Source organism: Leptodactylus fuscus, chromosome 6 (genome assembly GCF_031893055.1).
Source record: "Leptodactylus fuscus isolate aLepFus1 chromosome 6, aLepFus1.hap2, whole genome shotgun sequence".
Classification (NCBI taxonomy): domain Eukaryota; kingdom Metazoa; phylum Chordata; class Amphibia; order Anura; family Leptodactylidae; genus Leptodactylus; species Leptodactylus fuscus.
The window spans coordinates 71,060,238-71,082,420 of NC_134270.1; the positions used below are offsets into that span (position 1 = coordinate 71,060,238).

A 22,183-nucleotide genomic window follows, 5' to 3' on the forward strand; every position below is an offset into this window, starting at 1 on the left:
ATAAGACATGGAGACTAGTGAGAGTGACTGCCAGTGATTGTCTCTATCACTAGTTGTTATAAAATATAAAGGCTAAAATCAGCCATATTTACAGAACCTTCATTTCCTTTGTATAATCTTTCCTGCTTTTCCGGATTTCAGAGATAATTCCCTAACAGTAAAGTGCTTTCCCCATTGGATTACACAACTCAGATAGTAATCTCTAGAAAAGGGCAGCACAGATGCAACAAAACCTTGATCTATTATTATCCATTAACATGAGGAACAGTCTTATTAAAAATGCTATACACTTAGTAGTGTATTAGATGAGTATATTAACATTCACCTTTCCATACATATAATAAAAATGAATTGCCGTTTCTTAAAGTGAATGTTTAACAATTTTTAATTATTTTATTTAATTTCCCATGTCACTTTATATTTTTACAAAAAGTACAATATCCTGCAATGTTCACTAAAATCTAGTACTGGCAGCGGCCTTACACTTGTTAATTCTATAGAGACATTCATTTCAGCAGTGAAATTAGACAAGCAAGGCAGATGGGATCACAGCAGAAGTTCACACCTCTCCAGATAACACCCATAGTGACACAATATTACATTCACTACTGACAATAGTTGATGTCACAGCTTATCTACTTCCCTCCATCCACAAAGCATGTCTAAAGAACTCTCCCATAGACCTCAATGAGTCAGCGGAAGACTTGTGCTACCTATGCCATCACTAAATGGTGTTAACAGAAGAGAAGCTCAGGCAAAGTCCTGGCCCCATAAGCATAGGTGATATATTTCACTGTCTGCTTTTAATACTGAGCAGCACAGTGGCTCAGTGGTTAGCACTGCAGCGCTGGAGTCCTGGATTCAAATCCTGCCAAGGACAACATCTGCAAGGAGTTGTAGGAATGTAGATTGTGAGCCCTATATAGGACAGTGACTGTCAATATCTGTAAAAGCACTGCGGAATATGATGGCGCTATATAAGTAAGCATAATAAATAAATAATAAACATATTGGTGATTTCTTCATTTTAAAGGGTTACCCATTTTGGATAGTCCCTTTTCCTCAGAAGAGTCACCTAACAATAAGCTGGTTACAGGGTGTTCTCCTGTTGTGACCCCCAGGAATCAGATGTAATCTAAGAAGGAATCTTCCCACAATTTGTAGATTTCCTTGCTGGGTCACCATAGGGAAAATAAAGCATTACACAGCTGGTATTGAAGTCAATGTACTGTGCATGAATATGGCAACCTCTCTCTGCTGACTAATATATGAGTACCTGAGTAATATGGGGCCAGGTCTCTATTAATTCACAATTCCTTATTCAGTTTTGTATCTTTTATATTGGTCTCATTGACATGGTTCAGCAAAGGCGACACAATGCGAAACTTGCACCATATTATAATTAATACAGTCAAGCAATCCTGATCCTTGGTGTCCCCTTATTAAATATGTAAAGGTTGGAAGTAGAATCTCCAACTAATAGAGGAATGTTAGAGAGTAGCAGATGGTGATAGCGGAAGATGTATTTACTTACTGTATTCCACATATTACTTACATATTCCACAGTGATTTACAGACATCCTTATTCACTGGACTGGGAGAAATGTATTATTTGCATCTTTTTTGTGCATTTTTAGTTGCATGTACCTTTTTCTAAGATACATTTCCATGCACTTAATATTCTGAAACATTACGCAATGACCCAGATTTACTATTGTGGTTACGACTAGACTTTGGTCTGAAGGTGATGTACCCTTGGCACAGTGTGGCACAACTTTGGTGTGATGTGGCACAGATTGAGCTAAAATTTTTCAACATGCTGACTTAAAGTATGCCAACCAAAAGGTGGTATAAATGTAGACTAGACAGTCTACAGCTACACCAGATATATCATCCAGCATCAGTCACTGTGATAGATCTGGCAACTTTTCGCTTGCACGTCTAAGGTCCGGTTCACATCTGTAGTCAGGCCATTCCATTCCCCTCTCCACATAAAAAATGTGGAGAGAAAAGTCCTGAAGGCAGCACTTTTTCTCTGTGCATTTTTGTGTGGAAACCAAATTGAAACCACACGGACCCCATAATAGTCTATGGGGTCCATGGGTTTCCTTAGGTAACCACTGTTTTTATACGAATTAGTTTCCATTCAGGGGATCCCCAAGTGGACTCTGCGAACAGAAACCCATGTGCAGATGTGAACTAGGCCTAAGTTTACATTGTAAAACTATTAATAAATCTGAGCCCGTCTGTAATAAATCTTGTACAAACAAAATGAAATTGTGATTCCAATGTTGTCATATATCCTGTATTCTTTTATGCAACACATGTTATGGGGGTGCATTTGCCCCCTTTTTTTTTTTTACACTTTTTTTTTAAATTCATGTGTCATAAATGTTTAAACAAATGTAATTCCAGATAAACCACATCTACTTTTTCCATCAATAAGGCAAAGTTATAAGCCTTGTGTAAGGTTAAGTCCTAACGTAATGAGCCACAGCCAAAAAGCGCTGTGGAAAAGACCATGCTGGAAACGCATCACAGTTTTTACTGCAGCTTTCTTCATAGAAAGTCCACAGAGTTTTCCTGTAGGTATAATTGACATGCTGCAATGTACAAAAAGGCTAAGGTTTTTGAAATCGCAGAATTTTCATTGCAGATATTTTTCTGCAATGTGTGAATGGGATAAGCCAGAATCCGATCCACTTTGCAAATACTGTAAAACTGCTGCTGTGTTTTTTGTCTCTTCTAAAAGTCTGAAAAATAGGCATAAAAGAAAGATAAATCCTATTCACACAGCACAGACCAGTAAAAATGTGCAGAATACAAAGGAGAAGGTTTGATAAATTCCTCTTATTGTTTCTAGCAGGGATCACTATTCAAATTCCCTATCAGTATGTCTTTAGAGTGGAGAAGCAAATTGGAATACCTGGAGGACAAACAAAGAGAACATACTAATGCCTTGTAGATGTTACCCTGGTTGGATTCAAACATAGGACCCCAGCACTGCAAAGAAACAGGGCAGAGCTAACCAAGATTGCACTATAAATCCAGGAGCATCATGATGAGTTTAAGGCTGAGGACCCACGTTATGTAAACACACCTTTTTTGTTGCAGATTTTTCTGTGTTTTTTTGAGCCAAAGTCAGGAGTAGATTGAGCAGGAGTTAGAAGTATAAGCAGTGGCGTAACTACCACCATAGCAGAGGTAGCAGCTGCCACAGGGCCCGGGACATTAGGGGCCCGGTGACAGCTGCTACCGCTGCTATCATTATGCTCGGAGGTCTTTTCGGACCCCCGAGTATAATGATCGGGGCCCCCTGTTGGTGGAATACTTTCCACTAACAGGGGGCCCCGAAGCTGCAGCAACGGCTGAGACACAGGAGCTGCAGCTCTGGCTCCTGTCAGCGCTTCAGATGCTCTCCCTCTCTCCCCCCTCCCTTTCTCTGCTGTCCTCTGCCCACCAATGAGAGGAGGAGGCGGGGCTTATCCCTGCCGTCCAGCACAGAAGAGAAGAGGAAGAAGCTGCTCCAGGAAAATGAAACTGAAGCTACACAGGTACGTACTGGGGTTACTATACTTATTACTATCAGACATTTGGGGGGATTACTTGTGTTTTAGTAACTCCATGTGCCTCATAGTAATAGCAGTTAACCCCATCATCTCCCTCACATTAACCCCTGTTTGCCTCACCATAAGAGTTACTGATATGTGAGACATATGGGGGTAATAATAATGAAGATACTTTATTATTACCTCCATGTCTCTCACATATCGTACACAAGGCTTAATGTGAGGGACATGATAGGGTTAACTGTTATTAATATGAGGCACATGAAGTTACTAAATTGTAATGCACAGGACCAGATTTTTTTTTATCCACAATTTGTCCTGGTATAGCGGTCAGCGGTGACAGTATTTAGTCCTGTAGGGGCCATTAAGGGACATAATACTGTGTGCAGGGGCCACTAAGGGATATAATACTGTGTGCAGGGGCCACTATTGGGTATAATACTGTGTGCAGGGGCCACTAAGGGACATAATACTGTGTGCAGGGGCCACTAAGGGACATAATACTGTGTGCAGGGGCCACTATGGGACATAATACTGTGTGCAGGGGCCACTATTGGGTATAATACTGTGTGCAGGGGCCACTATGGGACATAATAGAGCGCGCAGGAATGCGTAGGAGGGACTCAGTCGAGATCTTTGGTGTCGGGGGGGCCCCATGTCAAAAGTTCGCCACGGGGCCCCGCCATTCCTAGTTACGCCACTGAGTATAAGAGCTTCCTATCTCCCATTCCTTTCCTTTTGTAGCCATTCTTGGCTTTGGCTCAAAAAACAACAACAGGATCTGCAACAAAAAAAAGCTGCGTTTCCACAACGTGGGGCTAAGCCTTAAAGATTTTCTTTAATCAGCTCAGTGCTGAGAGACTTTTTTCTTGATCGGTTATCAATGGATATGACCATGAATGCAGGAGCTTTCAATGGTGTGGCACTTGTCAGAAACCCGGCCATGATTTCCTTATTGAGGCCGGGTTATCAGACAGAAGAGTAAATGCATGCTCAAGTATTTTTCATTGTGTTTTTGCTGCGTTTTTTCTTCCCTTGTTAAATATATAGGGAAAACGCAAGCATTTCCACAGGTAAAATTGACTTGGGCTAAGGCCCCACATTGCGGAAACGCCGCTTTTTTTGTTGCAGATTTTGCTGCGGTTTTTTGAGCCAAAGTCAAGAATAGCTACAGAAGGAATGGAAAATAAATGAAGTTCTTATACATCTACCTTTAGCTCGATCCACTCCTGGCTTTGGCTAAAAAAAAAAACGCCGCAAAATCTGCAACCAAAAAAGCTGTGTTTCTGCAATGTGAGGCCTTAGCCCAAGTCAATTTTTCCTGTGGAAATGCTTGCGTTTTCCCTATATATTTAACAAGGGAAGAAAAAACGCAGCAAAAACCTTAGCCTTGCTGTGTTTTTTGAAAATGCAGCTTTTCCGCAGTATACTTTTTTCTGCAATGTGTAGATGGGATTAGCCAGAATCTCATTCACTTTGTAGCACAGTAAAACACAGCATTTTTTTCTGCTGCATTTCTGCAGCAGGAAAAACACTGCATTTCTGCAACCTGGAGCCTTAACCTAAAGCTGCTCTTGCAGTTATCCTATGTTATGCCCCAACATATAAGACCTACCTATATATATGTATAGCAGCAAATAAAGGTGATCTTTAATCCATAAGTGACATTTAAGAAGAAACGTTTGTCAAGCATAGGTGAAGCGATACACTTGCCTTTAGATTAAAGGTCACCTTTTTTATTGCTATTTCTGGACTGCTTTCCGTCTTTTTCAATTGCTTGTGCTGCTTTGGATGTTTAACATATATGGGATAAAAATGCCTAAATGCCTAGGACACTTTTTTTCCTGGTGTACAATATACGCTTAACCTGAGACTAAGATGACATGTGAATACTACCTAAGGCTGAGGCCCCACTTCACGGAAATGCAGCTTTTTTTTGTTGCAGATTTTGCTGCATTTTTTTGAGCAGAGCAGGAGTGGATTGAGCAGAAGGAAGAAGTATTAGGGCCCATTCAGATGAGCACAGAGGGGGCGGATTATGGTGTGTAATCCACGTCATAATCCGCCCCCTCACAATGGTGGTCTATGGAGACTCATGGAAAAAAGAAGCGGGCTGACCTTTTTTCAGGCGGCAGCATCCTCCGGAGTCTGCGCATTCATTTGAGCCAACCCCGGAGGGGAAAGCCACGACTGTCGGAAGCTGCGACAGTCATGGCAGGCGGGTTTTGACCTGAGAGTGACGCGGCTCCCCGCGTCACTCTCGGTGTCAAAATCTGCCTTACCGCGCCATGTGTGAATTAGCCCTAAGAAGCTTCCTATATATATATATATATATATATATATATATATATATATATATATATATATATATTTCCCATTCCTTTTGTAGCCTTTAGTACGTTTGGCTCAAAAACCACAGCAAAATCTGCAACAAAAGAAGCTGCGTTTCTGCAGTGTGGAGCCTCAGCCTACATATTGACTCGTAGGGAAGACAGAATCCTGCCTACAATCTCCACTCACAGTGATTGACAATGTTCCCTGGATCAATGTGTGTACACAGAAGGTTATCTATCACTATGTGTGGGTGGGTAAACAGGACTCTCACTGTTGCTTCTAGGAGTCCTGTCAGGATTTATTTAGTTTTTCACCTATAAATCTCACTCCAAATGATATAAAAGTATATATTACAGAGTTCAGCCTCAGGCACACTCTAAACACACAATATACGTATCTGAATGAGGCCTGATGTGTGTTTTATCTGATTTCACATACAATTTTACCATGTAACTTTTATGAGATTTTCTTGTGTGTGTACAAATGGTAAATGTGTCTAGTATATGATATTACATACTAGGATAGACTGTATTTACTATGTTAAAATTGAAAAAGAAAATAAATCTGAAGTGGGTAAAAACATTGTGAAAACTGAACTTTATACCTCTCCAGTTGAATGGTGGCAGTGACCGCAAACAACCGACCAAAGACTATGTTTTTTATCTCCCTCTGGCCTTCTGCAGGTCAGGCCTTGTTCACATCTGCATCAGTAATCCGTTCAGGGGAATCCGCATGGGGACCCCCCGAATGGGCTACCAAACACAATTATAAGCGATGTGCAGTGAAAGTACACAGATCCCCATAGACTATAATGGGGTCTGTGTGTTTGCCACAAGATCTCCGCAGGGAACATGCGGACATGAAAGTACTTTGTGATCCACTTTCCTGTCCCCATGCGGGCTCCCCCGAACAGATTACCAAACGCAGATGTGAACTAAGGGTTACTGACTCTCCTGAGTCTTGTCAGGATTTACTTTGCTTTTTACCTATAACTCCAACTCAACAGAAAAAAACCTGCTTTTTACAGTACTAGCAAAGGGATCTCATCCACACATGGTGGGGGAGAATAAGCTGCAGAAAAGCTGTTTTCTTCAAAAAAAGCAGCATGTTAATTTCAGCTGCAGAATTGTAAGTGTTTTCCCTTATAGATTTATTGGAAAATGGAAAAAAGCTGAAAAAAAACTGCAGAAAAAATGCAATGTGGTTTTTTTTTTTTTAGCAGCGTTTTATTAGTGGAATTACGTTGGGCCTTAGCCTAAATGACATAAAACTACATGTGAAAGAGCTAAGCTTCCATTCTTCTATCATATTCTATTCTCAGATAGCACAGCAGAAATACCCTGACAACTTGACTTTAGACTAAGGCCCTACGTAACGAGTCGCAGCCAAACAGTGTTGTGGAAAAAACTGCGGGGTTTTTCTTTCTGCTTCAATTATACCTATACAGAATATGGCAGCGTTTCTGTAGATATAATTGACATGCTGCTATTTCCAAAAAAGTGACGGTTTTTGACTACTGTTGCAGTATCCATAGCTGCCGCTATCAAGAATATGCTACAGAGATGAGGTAGCAGTCCCTGGTCACAGTTTGCACTGGGGTCCATAAGACTTTAGTTAGGTCGCTGATCAGTACTGTAGGATCATACTGTATCTATCCATTATTTTTCTATTCTGATCGCTCCCTTCCTTGCTTTTTTCTCTCATAGTCTTGCTCTCCCTTCTCTTTCCTCCATCTTTATAGCCATCATTCCGTTTTTAACTGTTGTATGGATGGAATCCTATGGGAATACAGAGAAATACAATTTTAATTATAATTCCCAGCATGCCCAGGTCAGTCTGGGCCCAAGGCTGAAAAGCGGAATCACCTGTGATGTCTTCATAATGTAGACTAACATGAAAAATAACCGCACTCCACAAACAAGCACTGCTGAGCGGAATGCAAAATGTTGAACCCCTTTTATGTCTGAGGGGCCTGAGTTGCTTTCAGAGCTATGAGAAAGATGTAAACCCTAGAGCAGCCTCTAATGATGCCCTGGATGCTGCTCATGTATTATTTATCATCACCATCTGCAACGTAAATCAAATCAATCTTACAGATTATAGAACAATGCAGGCACAGGAAGCTGCTGAGGATAGGTGGCATTAAAATATAGCTAAAAGTGGGATGGACTTAAAGGAAATACTAAGCTGTAGGCCCCAAAAATATAGCTGTGTCCTGCTCTTAGGGTAAAGTATACATAACACACCTGCTGTATATGTAAAGGCTCTTATCATTTCCACATCTTATTCATACACACATGCAGGAAGACTGTAGATAGATCACAGACATAGGATATATGGCATAAATAGATGGACAGATAGACTATAAATAGATCTGAGATAGATATTTAGTGAGGTAGAAAGATAAATCATAACAGATATTCGACACATAGATAGATAGATAGATAGATAGATAGATAGATAAATAGATAAAGATAGATAGATAGATAGATAGATAGATCAATTGATCGATAGATGATAGATAATAGATCATAAACAGATATTAGATGTATAGATAGATCATGAACATATATAAGAAAGATAGGAATTAAGAATAGATAGATAGATAGATAAGATTATCACCGTATATTAGATGCATAGTTAGATCATAAGCAGAAAAAAGATAGATAGGCAGTAAGATAGGTTGATAGATAAACAGATGGATGTTAAACAGATGAGGTACAAAGATAGATAGTAAGATAAATAAATAAATAAATAAATAAATAAATAAATAAATAAATAAATAATAGGTCATCAACAGATATTAGATGAATAGATAGCTGGTGAACAGATATCAGATAGATGGGCAGTAAGATAGGTTGAGATAGATAGATAGATAGATAGATAGATAGATAGATAGATAGATAGATCATAAACAAATATTAGATGCATAGCTAGATCATAAACAGAAAGAATGAAAAAGAAAGAAAGAAAGAAAGAAAGAAAGAAAGAAAGAAAGAAAGAAAGTAAGAAAGAAAGAAAGAAAGATAATCAAAAAAAGGGCAGCACTCCAAAGTAGTGGGAAAAAAAACTGATGTGAATTTATGCACATAAATTCACTTTTTTTCACAACTTTGGAGTGCTGCCTTTTTCGATCATTACTGGAGGGATAGATATATAGATAGATAGGCAGATTGTTAACTATGTAGATAGATCATAAACAGATATAAGATAGATAGGCAGTAAGATAGATAGATAGATAGATAGATAGATAGATAGATAGATAGATAGATAGGAGATAGATAGATAGATAGATAGATAGATAGATAGATGTTTGTAGCTGGACATGAATTACTATATATTGACCTCTCTTCTCCCTTGTGTATTTCTCACTATAGGATCTGATCACTTAGAACTATTTGCAGCACTGATGGCCTGTATACAGCCTGTCACTGGTTTATTAGTATTAAAGCCCATGGCTATGCAGATAACGTCATCTATCTATGAGGGGATAGGGGATGTTCTGTCACATGAAGTATACATGTCAGCTGCTTAGATTCTAGCTGCAGCACATTGCACTGCAGTCCAAGTGAGATGTGGGTGTAATAAACTGCTTCCAATGTGCTGCATTATTGTCCAGGTAATTAATGGCTTGTTGTAGACTTGTTTCATTGTCACAAGATGATAGACTCATGTACCATACATAGATCTAAATTCACAAAATGGAAAAAAAAAAACATTCATAAGCAGAACACAGAAACACCAAGACCCAAGGCAGGCTTATACATCTGAAAGTATACACCAATCCTGAAATGCAAGTCTGTTGATTGATATAGCTAATTAGAGAATGGAGAGATATTAAAACTAATGTGAGAATATAGATTAATATAACATATATTGATATATTGTGAGAATGTTGAGAGTCCTTCAATTCGAATAAAGTCATAAAATGTTCCCTAAAAGATTGTCCATAAATATAATAATAATAATAATAATAATAATAATAATAATTATTATTATTATTATTATTATTATTATTATTATTATTATTATTATTAATAGGAAATGAGTACAAAACACAGAGAGTGCTTGCAATGTGTGTAATATCTGTATTGTATGTCGTGTATGTACAGTAACATATGGAATGTGTGTATAAGTCTGATATGTAGTGAAATACTAGAAAAACAATTTCAGATAAAAAAAACTATAAAAGATTGGTTCTCATCTGACAGCAAACTGTATGTAAGTCAGCACCAATAGCATGTATAACACCACCTTACTGCAACTCCCACCCAGTGTAACTCAATGTGTAGTTCACGTAGTTCACAGATGTATCTTAGAGAATAAGAGAAAATAAAAAAATACTCTATGGCGGCTTATATGGTGCAGAAATATTTATTAAAATAATATACAAATAACAGTGTAATGTATGTTACAGATAATTCTCCTTCCTTAGGCTAATGGTGAAATGAATTGCAAAATAGATATACAGAGGAAAATATGAACCAATAAATATTAGTCATATAAATGAGTTTATAAAGCAAAAAATACATTTGCTAATGACATTTTGCATGCGAAATTGAAAACTAAAAACTAATAAAATGCAAATAAAATATATTATCTTATAAAATATATATATATATATATAAAAATATAAAACATATATGTATGTATTCACAAATAGCCTGAATATATGTGAAATATTATATATATATATATATATATATATATATATATATATATATATATACACATTCATACTCCACAGGCAGACGTCGGAGGGATTACAATTGTGCTGATGATCCACTTCGATTAAGACAAAAATGAAACTTTATCATATATAAAACAATATATAAAATAAATAAAAGCAGATAAAAACTAGTAACGTTATCAAAGACATACCACACACACACACACACACACACACACACACACACACACACACATATGTATATATATACGTACACTGCATGTATAAAATTACAAAAGGCTGAATAAAAATGAATATCGTCCTACTTCATAGACAGACAACAGACAAAATACAATTTTCTTCTCAATCAGTTCATTGGGTACCAAAGTTTATGAGTTAAAAACCCAAGAAGATTCATCATGATGGATAAAGGTCTAAAACCTACAGTATATCTAGCTCTGCTGATATTTGTTCAATAATTGTCAGAATTCATTCAGCAGATTTATGATGTCATATTTATATGTCTGGATAAGCTGTGTTTTATGATTCCTTTATTAATATTTAACAATGTTTATTAAATATTCTTTTTTCCATTTGTATTAGACAAATGTTTTTGCAATGTATTCTTAATAAGCTGACTATACTCTAACACAATAGTCCTGAGGCATCAATGAGTAGCTCCTCATCATATGAGGTATCAGGAAAAGAATAAGTAGTACCTCAGATATGGATGTGAATATCCCAAATGACAGTCCCGCCCCTTGTATCAGCAGGACAGTCATTTTGGCTAGATTCACATACACAGCTAGTGCCACCTATTCTATCTCATACTTCATATTAAGAGCAGATACTCATTGATGGCTTGACAACTAATTTTTAGAGTATAGTGAGCTTATTAATGATGAATTAAAAAATGTGTTTAATAACATTGAAAAATAATATTTAATTAACATTGTTAAAATACTAATAAGGGAGTCATTTAACACAGCCTATCCAGACATATAGATATGACAAATAATACACGTGCGGAATTAAATCAATTGTTGAAATAATACCAGCAGTGGGAAGAAATACATAATACAAAGACCTTTAGTAAGTATGAATTCTATTACATTCTAAACTTACAAATTTTGGTATTTGATGGGTTAAATAAATTGATTGAGAAAACGAAATTATGAGCCCCCTGTTGTCTGCCTGTTAAAATAGGAAAAGGATAGTATTCACATTCATTTAGGCTTCTGGGATTATATTATATATAATATATATATATATATATATATATATATATATATACACACACACACACACACACACACACACATACAGTATGTAAATATATAATTGTTGCATGATTTTGATAAACCGATCAATTTTAACTACTATTGATGAGTATTGTTATTAGAGTGTATTTATTCTTAAGACATTTTTGTGTGCTGTATATTCACATTTATTCAGGTTTTTGTCATTAGAAATGTGTGTGCGCACACACACACACACACACACACACACACATATATATATATATATGTATATATATCTTTTTATCATTGCTTTTGAATTGTATTCTTATTCGTTTTTATGCGCTTTTAATCATTTTAGGTATGCTAAGTTTCTTCTAGGCTTTCTTAATTGAGTTGGATCATCTGGACTGATTGAGAGAACACAATTGTGAGCCCTCTGGTGTCTGGAGTAGGACGATATTGGCACTTACTCAAGCTTTGTGAGATATATATATATATATATATATATATATATATATATATATATATTACAGCTGTATGCTTTTAATTGCATTTTAATTGTATCCTTATTAGTTTTTATTTTTAATCACTTTGTATGTTAAGGTTTTTTTCTTGCTTTGTTAATTAAAGTGAATTATCTGGACTAATTACTAAGGCTGATATATATTGTATGTATTGGTACATTTTCCCTCTATAGATATACCTATGATGCAGTGTCTTTCATCATATGCCTCAAGAAGGAGAAAGATCTCTGAAATGTGCACCGTCTGCTATTTTTACATTATTTTAATATATGTTTCTACACTGTATGAACATCCCTAGTGACCTTTTTTTTTTTTTTTTTTTTTTTATTTGCTGAGATGTCTAATACATAGGCATATAACATGTATCTCTAATGGAGGGGTGTAAAATTCTATGTACAGGATAAAGGATTAAAGCTTTATTTCCTCTTCTCAAGGAGATGTAATGAAATATTCTGTAATTCTCCTTTTTGTTGCACATATGTATATCAGTACAAGCTGTAAATGATGACATATCACATTCAATCTTATTATCATGAAGGTTGTATTTAATTGTTGCTATTACTCCTGTAGTTTCTCCCCTTGTATGTTACATATAGCTCTACCTCTGTGTCTGTACAGTCTGAAGTTCTTCCGGGTATGGAACATTTTATTTGCTTTGTCTTCAGTCTTTTGTTAGTAAACTGGTTTATGCACAGATTCTGAACTAGCCTTGGCAGAGGCGATGTGTAATTGTATGAAATATAAATGAAGAGTCTCCATTTATTTGCTGCACTGATCAATTATTCAATCTGATCTCAGCAAGATTTCGTTCAAAAGTCATCTCAGCAATGACATACTCCAACAAGGAGAGCTGTGCAGAGCTAAAATAGAGTATATAGAATGAGAAATATATATACATACACTGAGAATAGAGGGAAATATTGTTATATATAGACCCTGCAAGTAGCTATGAGATACAAATATAATAAATAAATCAACACATACATTGTATTCATCTATCTATCTATCTATCTATCTATCTATCTATCTATCTATCTATCTATCTATCTATCTATCTCTCTCTCTCTCTCTCTCTCTCTCTCTCTCTCTATGTATTGGTGTATATAAGATGTAATTGTATGTGCGAATTCATTTTCTTTGTGTCTGAATATTGTTTTGTATATGTATATGCATGTGTATGTTTTTTCGCTATATATCTGTGTTCAATATATGTACATTTGTGTGTATATGGCTGTGTTTAATATATATCTATGTAATTATTTGCATGTATTGAATTCTTATATGTTCATATATATGTATTCGCTGTATATGCATTTTTGTTTAAAGATATATATATATATATATATATATATATATATATATATAATGTCCATGTATTCATAAATGGTATATATATATATATTTCTCTTATGCATATCTCTATAAGTATGTCTGTATGTGTCATAAAAATTGTGGAGAGAAAATAAAGAAAAAAAAAAAAAATTAAATAATATATATTAAGACCTGAAGCATGGTATTACAGGATTGCATGATACAATACAGCCATACAGTTTACATACAGAAATACCAGACATATCATAATACACACAACACATTCATCTTTTTAGATGCTAAATGTTTATATTACCGGCATTTGAGGAGGATTTATAGATGTAGAATTCTTATTTATATTGCAAGTTAGAATGAGTTACAATAACTCTTACATGATACAGTAATTCATAAGCTAGTAAGAAATAGTATGAAGTTAAGACTTGAAGGGTTAAGAGGGAGGGGTGTGGCTGAAGATGCCTGGACCACCACACCTTGTGATCAGTCATCATCCTGATTCAGCAATCAATGGGACAAGGTTATGCACAAGGTGACTTTGGAAACAAGGAAAAATTACTGCAGTACGGTAAAGTGGAACACTGATCCGCCAGAGTTACTGCTGCTAAGTATGACAGGGCGAAATGCAGGGACCAGAACTGCAACCACCTGCATTAATATTATATGCTCCATGTATGGACAAAAGATTGGTGTACATGTACCTGATAGACCCATAATAAGAGGTTAAAAATAGTATCCATGTTACCTACATAGATAGAGAGAAAGATGGATAGATAGATAGATAGATAGATAGATAGAGATCAAGACAGTACATACATATAAACAGATAACATAGAGAAAAAATTAGAGAGATAGAATATTAACAAGACGACAAGACAAGTATATAGCATGACACTACATACATACAGTATAAAAGAGAGAACATACATCTAAAATAGATGAAAGATAGATAGATAGATAGATAGATAGATAGATAGATAGATAGATAGAACATATGGGTCTTTCATGCGTTTTATATTTCTCCATAGCCTATGTGTCCTTTTTTGAGTGAGGTCTGGAATAAGGGATTGAAATACCCCTTCATCAAATTATCCCTAACCTCACAGTGGGATTACAGGATAATATACTTTGCAGGCCATCAACGTAATCACTTCTCCCAGTATTTCACCCTCCTAAACCCATAAGCACATTAGGATCCACTGTGCCCACTCATAGGACAAGCAATAGACAGAAATTAATCAAGATAAAAAAAAAATACCAAGGCCTGTGAATGGAAAAGCCGCTTTGATTTTACTCGGATTAATGTTGCTGGGAGGAAATGAATGAATGAATGAGGGGAGAGCACAGCAGCATTAAGGGGATGTTTCTGCAACACTCACATACCCCTTGGGGTTACCACACGGCACAGGGGCATTAAAATGCAGTGATGAATGGCACAATGAGATTTTGATTAAATTTTAGGTTACAAACATAAATCAAGATTTCTAGATGATAAATAATTCAGGGAAGCTGTGCGGATTGTGCATTGCTTTACAATGTATCATTCTAAGAACAATAGAGAACAACTGTCTGTTTTGTCACCTCCCAGAAATCATACACATCAACGAATAATATAGTAAGAAATGTTCTAATATCTTATAAAGAATATGGAAACCTTTAGCCTATTTATATATTGACACTGTTATCTAGGAACTAAACAAAAGGTTGGCAACACTACAGATTATATATCTCTATATGAAGATGTAGCAGAGCTGGATTTGTTGTGATACAGAGAGATAATGTGATAAGGTAACAAATTAAGCTCTGCTCTATAGACATTACCCGTAATAGATCATAAGGGGTAACAATTCAATAAATACCTGTGCAGTTGTCCTAGGGTATTACCCGCTAGCTTCTTGAATTCCTCTTTCTTAAACTCCATGGTGATCCTTTTGGTAAGTCCAGTTATTGAATCTGTGCTTTCAAGAAAAAGTTCTCATTACGAATTTTAAGGCCAAAAGAAATAATCGCTGATTGACTATTATGATTTTTTTCCGCTTAATCCGGATACATTGAGTATTCAATTAAAACAAATAGGAAGGAAGAACGTCTATGGCGTGGCCTTGGAAGAGACAGACATAAGTAGGCATCGGCTTATGTAGTAATGAGGAAAGCCATAGGAGTGAGCAGTGGAGCTCAGGCTGTGCTATGCAGTATAATATCCAATAAATATCCTTCTTTCTTGCGTGGGATGGCCATGAACTAGAGTGGGAAAAAAAGCTTTGGAGTCAGTGTGATGTTGAGAAGCCTCTAGTAGTTGTCAGGGCTCTTTTACCATTAGAATGAATGTTTAACAGGACCAAGGACAGAAATGAATCTCATATCAGCACCATGGACAGTAACAAAGACAGGTATTAAGCACCATGGACAGCAGAGACTATGTAGTCAGGTAGTCAGGACCATGGGCAGCAGTGCTGTCAGGTATTCAGCCCCATGCACAGCAATGACTATGTAGAGAGATTCAGCAGCATGGACAGAAGTCAGGTTGTCATTAGGTATCCAGGACCATAGACAGAAGCTAGTCCTTGCTCAGCACCACTCAGTTATTCAGCAAAAATTATGTAATCCGGATAGCCAGATTCAAAAGCCTCAACTTCTCTCTTCGTCATTCATGCCATTGCTTTCTAAATCCTTATTATACCCTTAGAACAGCAAGGTGTAAAGAAGATGAGTCCCTTACTCAGCTGTAGACTCCTCACCCCCCACCTCTCTCTCCCAGTCTCCAGCACCATAGACAACTCCACTCAAATTGCTATATTTGGAGGTGGATTAAAAGACGTTTTCCTGTTAGTCCCAGCTGAGTTCTACCGAGGGAGGGGATGCAGAGAGGTGGGAGGGGGAGTTAGAAGCAGTAGACATTGCTTATAATAATCTGCAAAGGTACTTAGTAAGGGAGGATGAGTGCAAGTTGATTTGTTGTATTGTACAGCTCAGGCATTTCTAGTTTGGTTTATAGTAAAGGTAAAGAAATAGTAAAAACCTGGATGAATATTATTATTATTATTATTATTATTATTAGGGTTTAGAATTTCAGAGCTGCATATTTTATTGTCTGGACCAAAAAAATTCTGTTTTATTTCAGTAGTTCATTTTATACCGCTAGCGTCCTCGTATTAAACATATATCCATAGGTTATCCTTCTACAAGGTAGTATAAGGTTTGGTTTAAACATGAATATGGCTAACAATGTAGGAGAGAGAAGTTTTTCAGATCAATGGCTGTGCCAGCTTCACCTAATCTACAGTATTTTTTGTATAGAGGCTTGTCTAAAATATTTATCAAAGATATTTATCCATTTTGTGCACTCCTCTGTTGTTTTACATTGTTGTATTCCAAGTCTGACTGCTCTTGGTGAAGTATGTCTATGTTTGGATTGTGTACATTCTTTTTATGAGATTTCTTCATATATGGTTATGTATATAGGATATCCCTAGAATAGCTCATTAGTACTAAAATGGCCTGGAAGCCGGAAACATCTTCACTAGAGATGAGCGAACAGTGTTCTATCGAACTCATGTTCGATCGGATATTAGGCTGTTCGGCATGTTCGAATCGAATCGAACACCGCATGGTAAAGTGCGCCATTACTCGATTCCCCTCCCACCTTCCCTGGCGCCTTTTTTGCTCCAATAACAGCGCAGGGTAGGTGGGACAGGAACTACGACACCGGTGACGTTAAAAAAAGTAGGCAAAACCCATTGGCTGCCGAAAACATGTGACCTCTAATTTAAAAGAACAGCGACGCCCAGCTTCGCGTCATTCTGAGCTTGCAATTCACCGGGGACGGAGGTTTCCGTCCAGTTAGCTAGGGCTTAGATTCTGGGTAGGCAGGGACAGGCTAGGATAGGAAAGAGAAGACAACCAACAGCTCTTGTAAGAGCTAAATTCCAGGGAGAAGCTTGTCAGTGTAACGTGGCACTGATGGGCTCAATCGCCGCAACCCAGCTTTCCCAGGATCCTGAATGGAATACACTGACAGTGTATTCCCGTATACCCGATATATACCCCCGATACCCGTTCCAATGGTGTGCCCCCCCACCTTCACCCCAGAAATACACTGCAAGTCCCCTAGCAATAGAATTGGGGCTATATACACCCACTATTTTTGCTACTGCCATATAGTGCCATTGTCTCACTGGGAATTCAAAGAATTTATTGGGGTTACGTGCACCCACAATTTTTGCTACTGGTATATAGTACCATTGTCTGACTGGGAATTCAAAGAATATATTGGGGTTATAAATACCCTCATTTCTTGCTACTGGTATATAGTGCCATTGTCTGACTGGGAATTCAAAGAATATATTGGGGTTACAAATACCCTCATTTCTTGCTACTGCCATATAGTGACAGTTTCTGACTGGTAATTCAAAGAATATATTGGGGTTATAAATACCCTCATTTCTTGCTACTGGTATATAGTGCCATTGTCTGACTGGGAATTCAAAGAATATATTGGGGTTACAAATACCCTCATTTCTTGCTACTGCCATATAGTGCCAGTTTCTGACTGGTAATTCAAAGAATATATTGGGGTTACGTGCACCCACAATTTTTGCTACTGGTATATAGTGCCATTGTCTGACTGGGAATTCAAAAAATATATTGGGGTTACAAATACCCTCAATTCTTGCTACTGGTATATAGTGCCATTGTCTGACTGGGAATTCAAAGAATATATTGGGGTTACAAATACCCTCATTTCTTGCTACTGGTATATAGTGCCATTGTCTGACTGTGAATTCAAAGAATATATTGGGGTTATAAATACCCTCATTTCTTGCTACTGCCATATAGTGCCAGTTTCTGACTGGTAATTCAAAGAATATATTGGGGTTATAAATACCCTCATTTCTTGCTACTGCCATATAGTGCCATTGTCTGACTGGGAATTCAAAGAATATATTGGGGTTATAAATACCCTCATTTCTTGCTACTGGTATATAGTGCCATTGTCTGACTGGGAATTCAAAGAATATATTGGGGTTACAAATACCCTCATTTCTTGCTACTGGTATATAGTGCCATTGTCTGACTGGGAATTCAAAGAATATATTGGGGTTACAAATACCCTCATTTCTTGCTACTGGTATATAGTGCCATTGTCTGACTGGGAATTCAAAGAATATATTGGGGTTACAAATACCCTCATTTCTTGCTACTGGTATATAGTGCCATTGTCTGACTGGGAATTCAAAGAATATATTGGGGTTACAAATACCCTCATTTCTTGCTACTGGTATATAGTGCCATTGTCTGACTGGGAATTCAAAGAATATATTGGGGTTATAAATACCCTCATTTTTTGCTACTGCCATATAGTGCCAGTTTCTGACTGGTAATTCAAAGAATATATTGGGGTTATAAATACCCTCATTTCTTGCTACTGGTATATAGTGCCATTGTCTGACTGGGAATTCAAAGAATATATTGGGGTTATAAATACCCTCATTTCTTGCTACTGGTATATAGTACCATTGTCTGACTGGGAATTCAAAGAATATATTGGGGTTACAAATACCCTCATTTCTTGCTACTGCCATATAGTGCCAGTTTCTAACTGGTAATTCAAAGAATATATTGGGGTTACGTGCACCCACAATTTTTGCTACTGGTATATAGTGCCATTGTCTGACTGGGAATTCAAAGAATATATTGGGGTTACGTGCACCCACAATTTTTGCTACTGGTATATAGTGCCATTGTCTGACTTGGAATTCAAAGAATATATTGGGGTTACAAATACCCTCATTTCTTGCTACTGGTATATAGTGCCATTGTCTGACTGGGAATTCAAAGAATATATTGGGGTTATAAATACCCTCATTTCTTGCTACTGCCATATAGTGCCAGTTTCTGACTGGTAATTCAAAGAATATATTGGGGTTACGTGCACCCACAATTTTTGCTACTGGTATATAGTGCCATTGTCTGACTGGGAATTCAAAGAATATATTGGGGTTATAAATACCCTCATTTCTTGCTACTGGTATATAGTGCCATTGTCTGACTGGGAATTCAAAGAATATATTGGGGTTATAAATACCCTCATTTCTTGCTACTGGTATATAGTGCCATTGTCTGACTGGGAATTCAAAGAATATATTGGGGTTATAAATACCCTCATTTCTTGCTACTGCCATATAGTGCCAGTTTCTGACTGGTAATTCAAAGAATATATTGGGGTTATAAATACCCTCATTTCTTGCTACTGGTATATAGTGCCATTGTCTGACTGGGAATTCAAAGAATATATTGGGGTTACGTGCACCCACAATGTTTGCTACTGGTATATAGTGCCAATTTCTAACTGGGAATTCAAAATGCGCAAGGCTCCCGGAAAGGGACGTGGACGAGGCCGTGGGCGAGGTCGGGGGAATGGTTCTGGGGAGCAAGGTAGCAGTGAAGCCACAGGGCGTCCCGTGCCTACTCCTGTGGGGCAGCAAGCATTGCGCCACTCCACAGTGCCAGGGTTGCTTGCCACATTAACTAAACTGCAGGGTACAAACCTTAGTAGGCCCGAGAACCAGGAACAGGTCTTGCAATGGCTGTCAGAGAACGCTTACAGCACATTGTCCAGCAGCCAGTCAGACTCTGCCTCCTCTCCTCCTATTACCCAACAGTCTTGTCCTCCTTCCTCCCAAAATTCCCAAGCTTCACAGAACAATAACCCCAACTGTCCCTGCTCCCCAGAGCTGTTCTCCGCTCCTTTCATTGTCCCTCAACCTGCCTCTCCACGTCACGATTCCACGAACCTAACAGAGGAGCATCTGTGTCCAGATGCTCAAACACTAGAGTCTCCTCCATCTCCGTTCGATTTGGTGGTGGATGACCAGCAACCCACCCTCATCGACGATGATGTGACGCAGTTGCCGTCAGGGCATCCAGTTGACCGGCGCATTGTGCGGGAGGAGGAGATGAGATAGGAGTTGGAAGAGGAAGTGGTGGATGATGAGGACACTGACCCGACCTGGACAGGGGGGATGTCAAGCGGGGAAAGTAGTGTGGATGTTGAGGCAGGTGCAGCACCAAAAAGGGTAGCTAGAGGCAGAGGCAGAGGTCAGCAGCTTAGGCGAAGCCAGGCCACACCCGGAATCTCCCAAGATGTTCCAGTTCGTACCCAGCCCCGAAAAACTCCCACCTCGAGGGCACGTTTCTCGAAGGTGTGGAGTTTTTTCAAGGAATGCGCCGAGGACAGATATAGTGTTGTCTGCACAATTTGCCTCTCGAAATTGATTAGGGGCTCTGAGAAGAGCAACCTGTCCACCACTTCAATGCGCCGTCATTTGGAATCCAAGCACTGGAATCAGTGGCAGGCAGCAACGGCAGGACAAAGGCCGCCTGCCGTTCACGCCACTGCCACTGCCTCTGCCACTGCCACTGCTGACTGTGCTGGCGATGCACTCCAGAGGACGAGCCAGGACACCACTTCATCTGCCTCCGCCACTTTGTTGACTTCTCCCTCATCCTCCCCTGTTCCTGTCTTATCTCCTTCTCCTTTACCATCAAAGGCACCATCAGGCGCTTCTTTACAACAACCCACCATCTCTCAGACATTGGAGCGGCGGCAGAAATACACTGCTAACCACCCACACGCGCAAGCCTTGAACACCAACATCGCTAAACTGCTGGCCCAGGAGATGTTGGCGTTCCGGCTTGTTGAAACTCCCGCCTTCCTGGACCTGATGGCAACTGCGGCACCTCGCTATGCCGTCCCTAGCCGTCACTACTTCTCCCGGTGTGCCGTCCCCGCCTTGCACCAGCACGTGTCACTCAACATCAGGCGGGCCCTTAGTTCCGCGCTTTGCACAAAGGTCCACTTGACCACCGACGCGTGGACAAGTGCATGCGGACAGGGACGCTACATTTCACTGACGGCACACTGGGTGAATGTAGTTGAGGCTGGGACTGCTTCCCAAACTGGCCCGGTGTACCTCGTCTCCCCGCCTAACATTCCTGGCAGGGACACGAGAAGAACAAACCCCTCCTCCTCCTCCTCTACCGCCTCCGCCACCGCCTCCTCCTCCGCCACCGCCTCCTCCTCCGCTGTTAGATTGACCCCAGCTACGAGTTGGAAACGTTGCAGCACTGGCGTTGGTAGACGTCAGCAGGCTGTGCTGAAGCTGATCAGCTTGGGGGACAGACAGCACACTGCCTCCGAGGTGAGGGATGCCCTCCTCGATGAGACGGCAATATGGTTTGAGCCGCTGCACCTGGGCCCAGGCATGGTCGTTTGTGATAACGGCCGGAACCTGGTAGCAGCTCTGGAGCTTGCTGGACTCCAACATGTTCCATGCCTGGCCCACGTCTTCAACCTAGTGGTGCAACGTTTCCTAAAGAGCTACCCCAATGTTCCAGAGCTACTGGTGAAAGTGCGGCGCATGTGCGCCCACTTTCGCAAGTCGACAGTAGCCGCTGCTAGCTTAAAATCTCTCCAGCAACGCCTGCATGTGCCACAACACCGGGTTTTGTGCGACGTCC

The 22,183-nt window shown here is 38.8% G+C and overlaps 1 protein-coding gene across 1 annotated transcript in view; it reads right to left on the reverse strand.

Annotated features, from left to right (window-relative positions):
- SLC17A7 (solute carrier family 17 member 7) overlaps nt 1-16,505 on the reverse strand; it is an 87,421-nt gene extending 70,916 nt beyond the window's left edge. Inside the window, exon 1 of the mRNA XM_075280194.1 lies at nt 15,523-16,505. Coding sequence (XP_075136295.1) covers nt 15,523-15,584 — 62 coding nt within the window. The 5' untranslated portion in view covers nt 15,585-16,505. The remainder of the gene's footprint in view (nt 1-15,522) is intronic.
- Between the last annotated feature and the right edge of the window lie 5,678 nt (nt 16,506-22,183).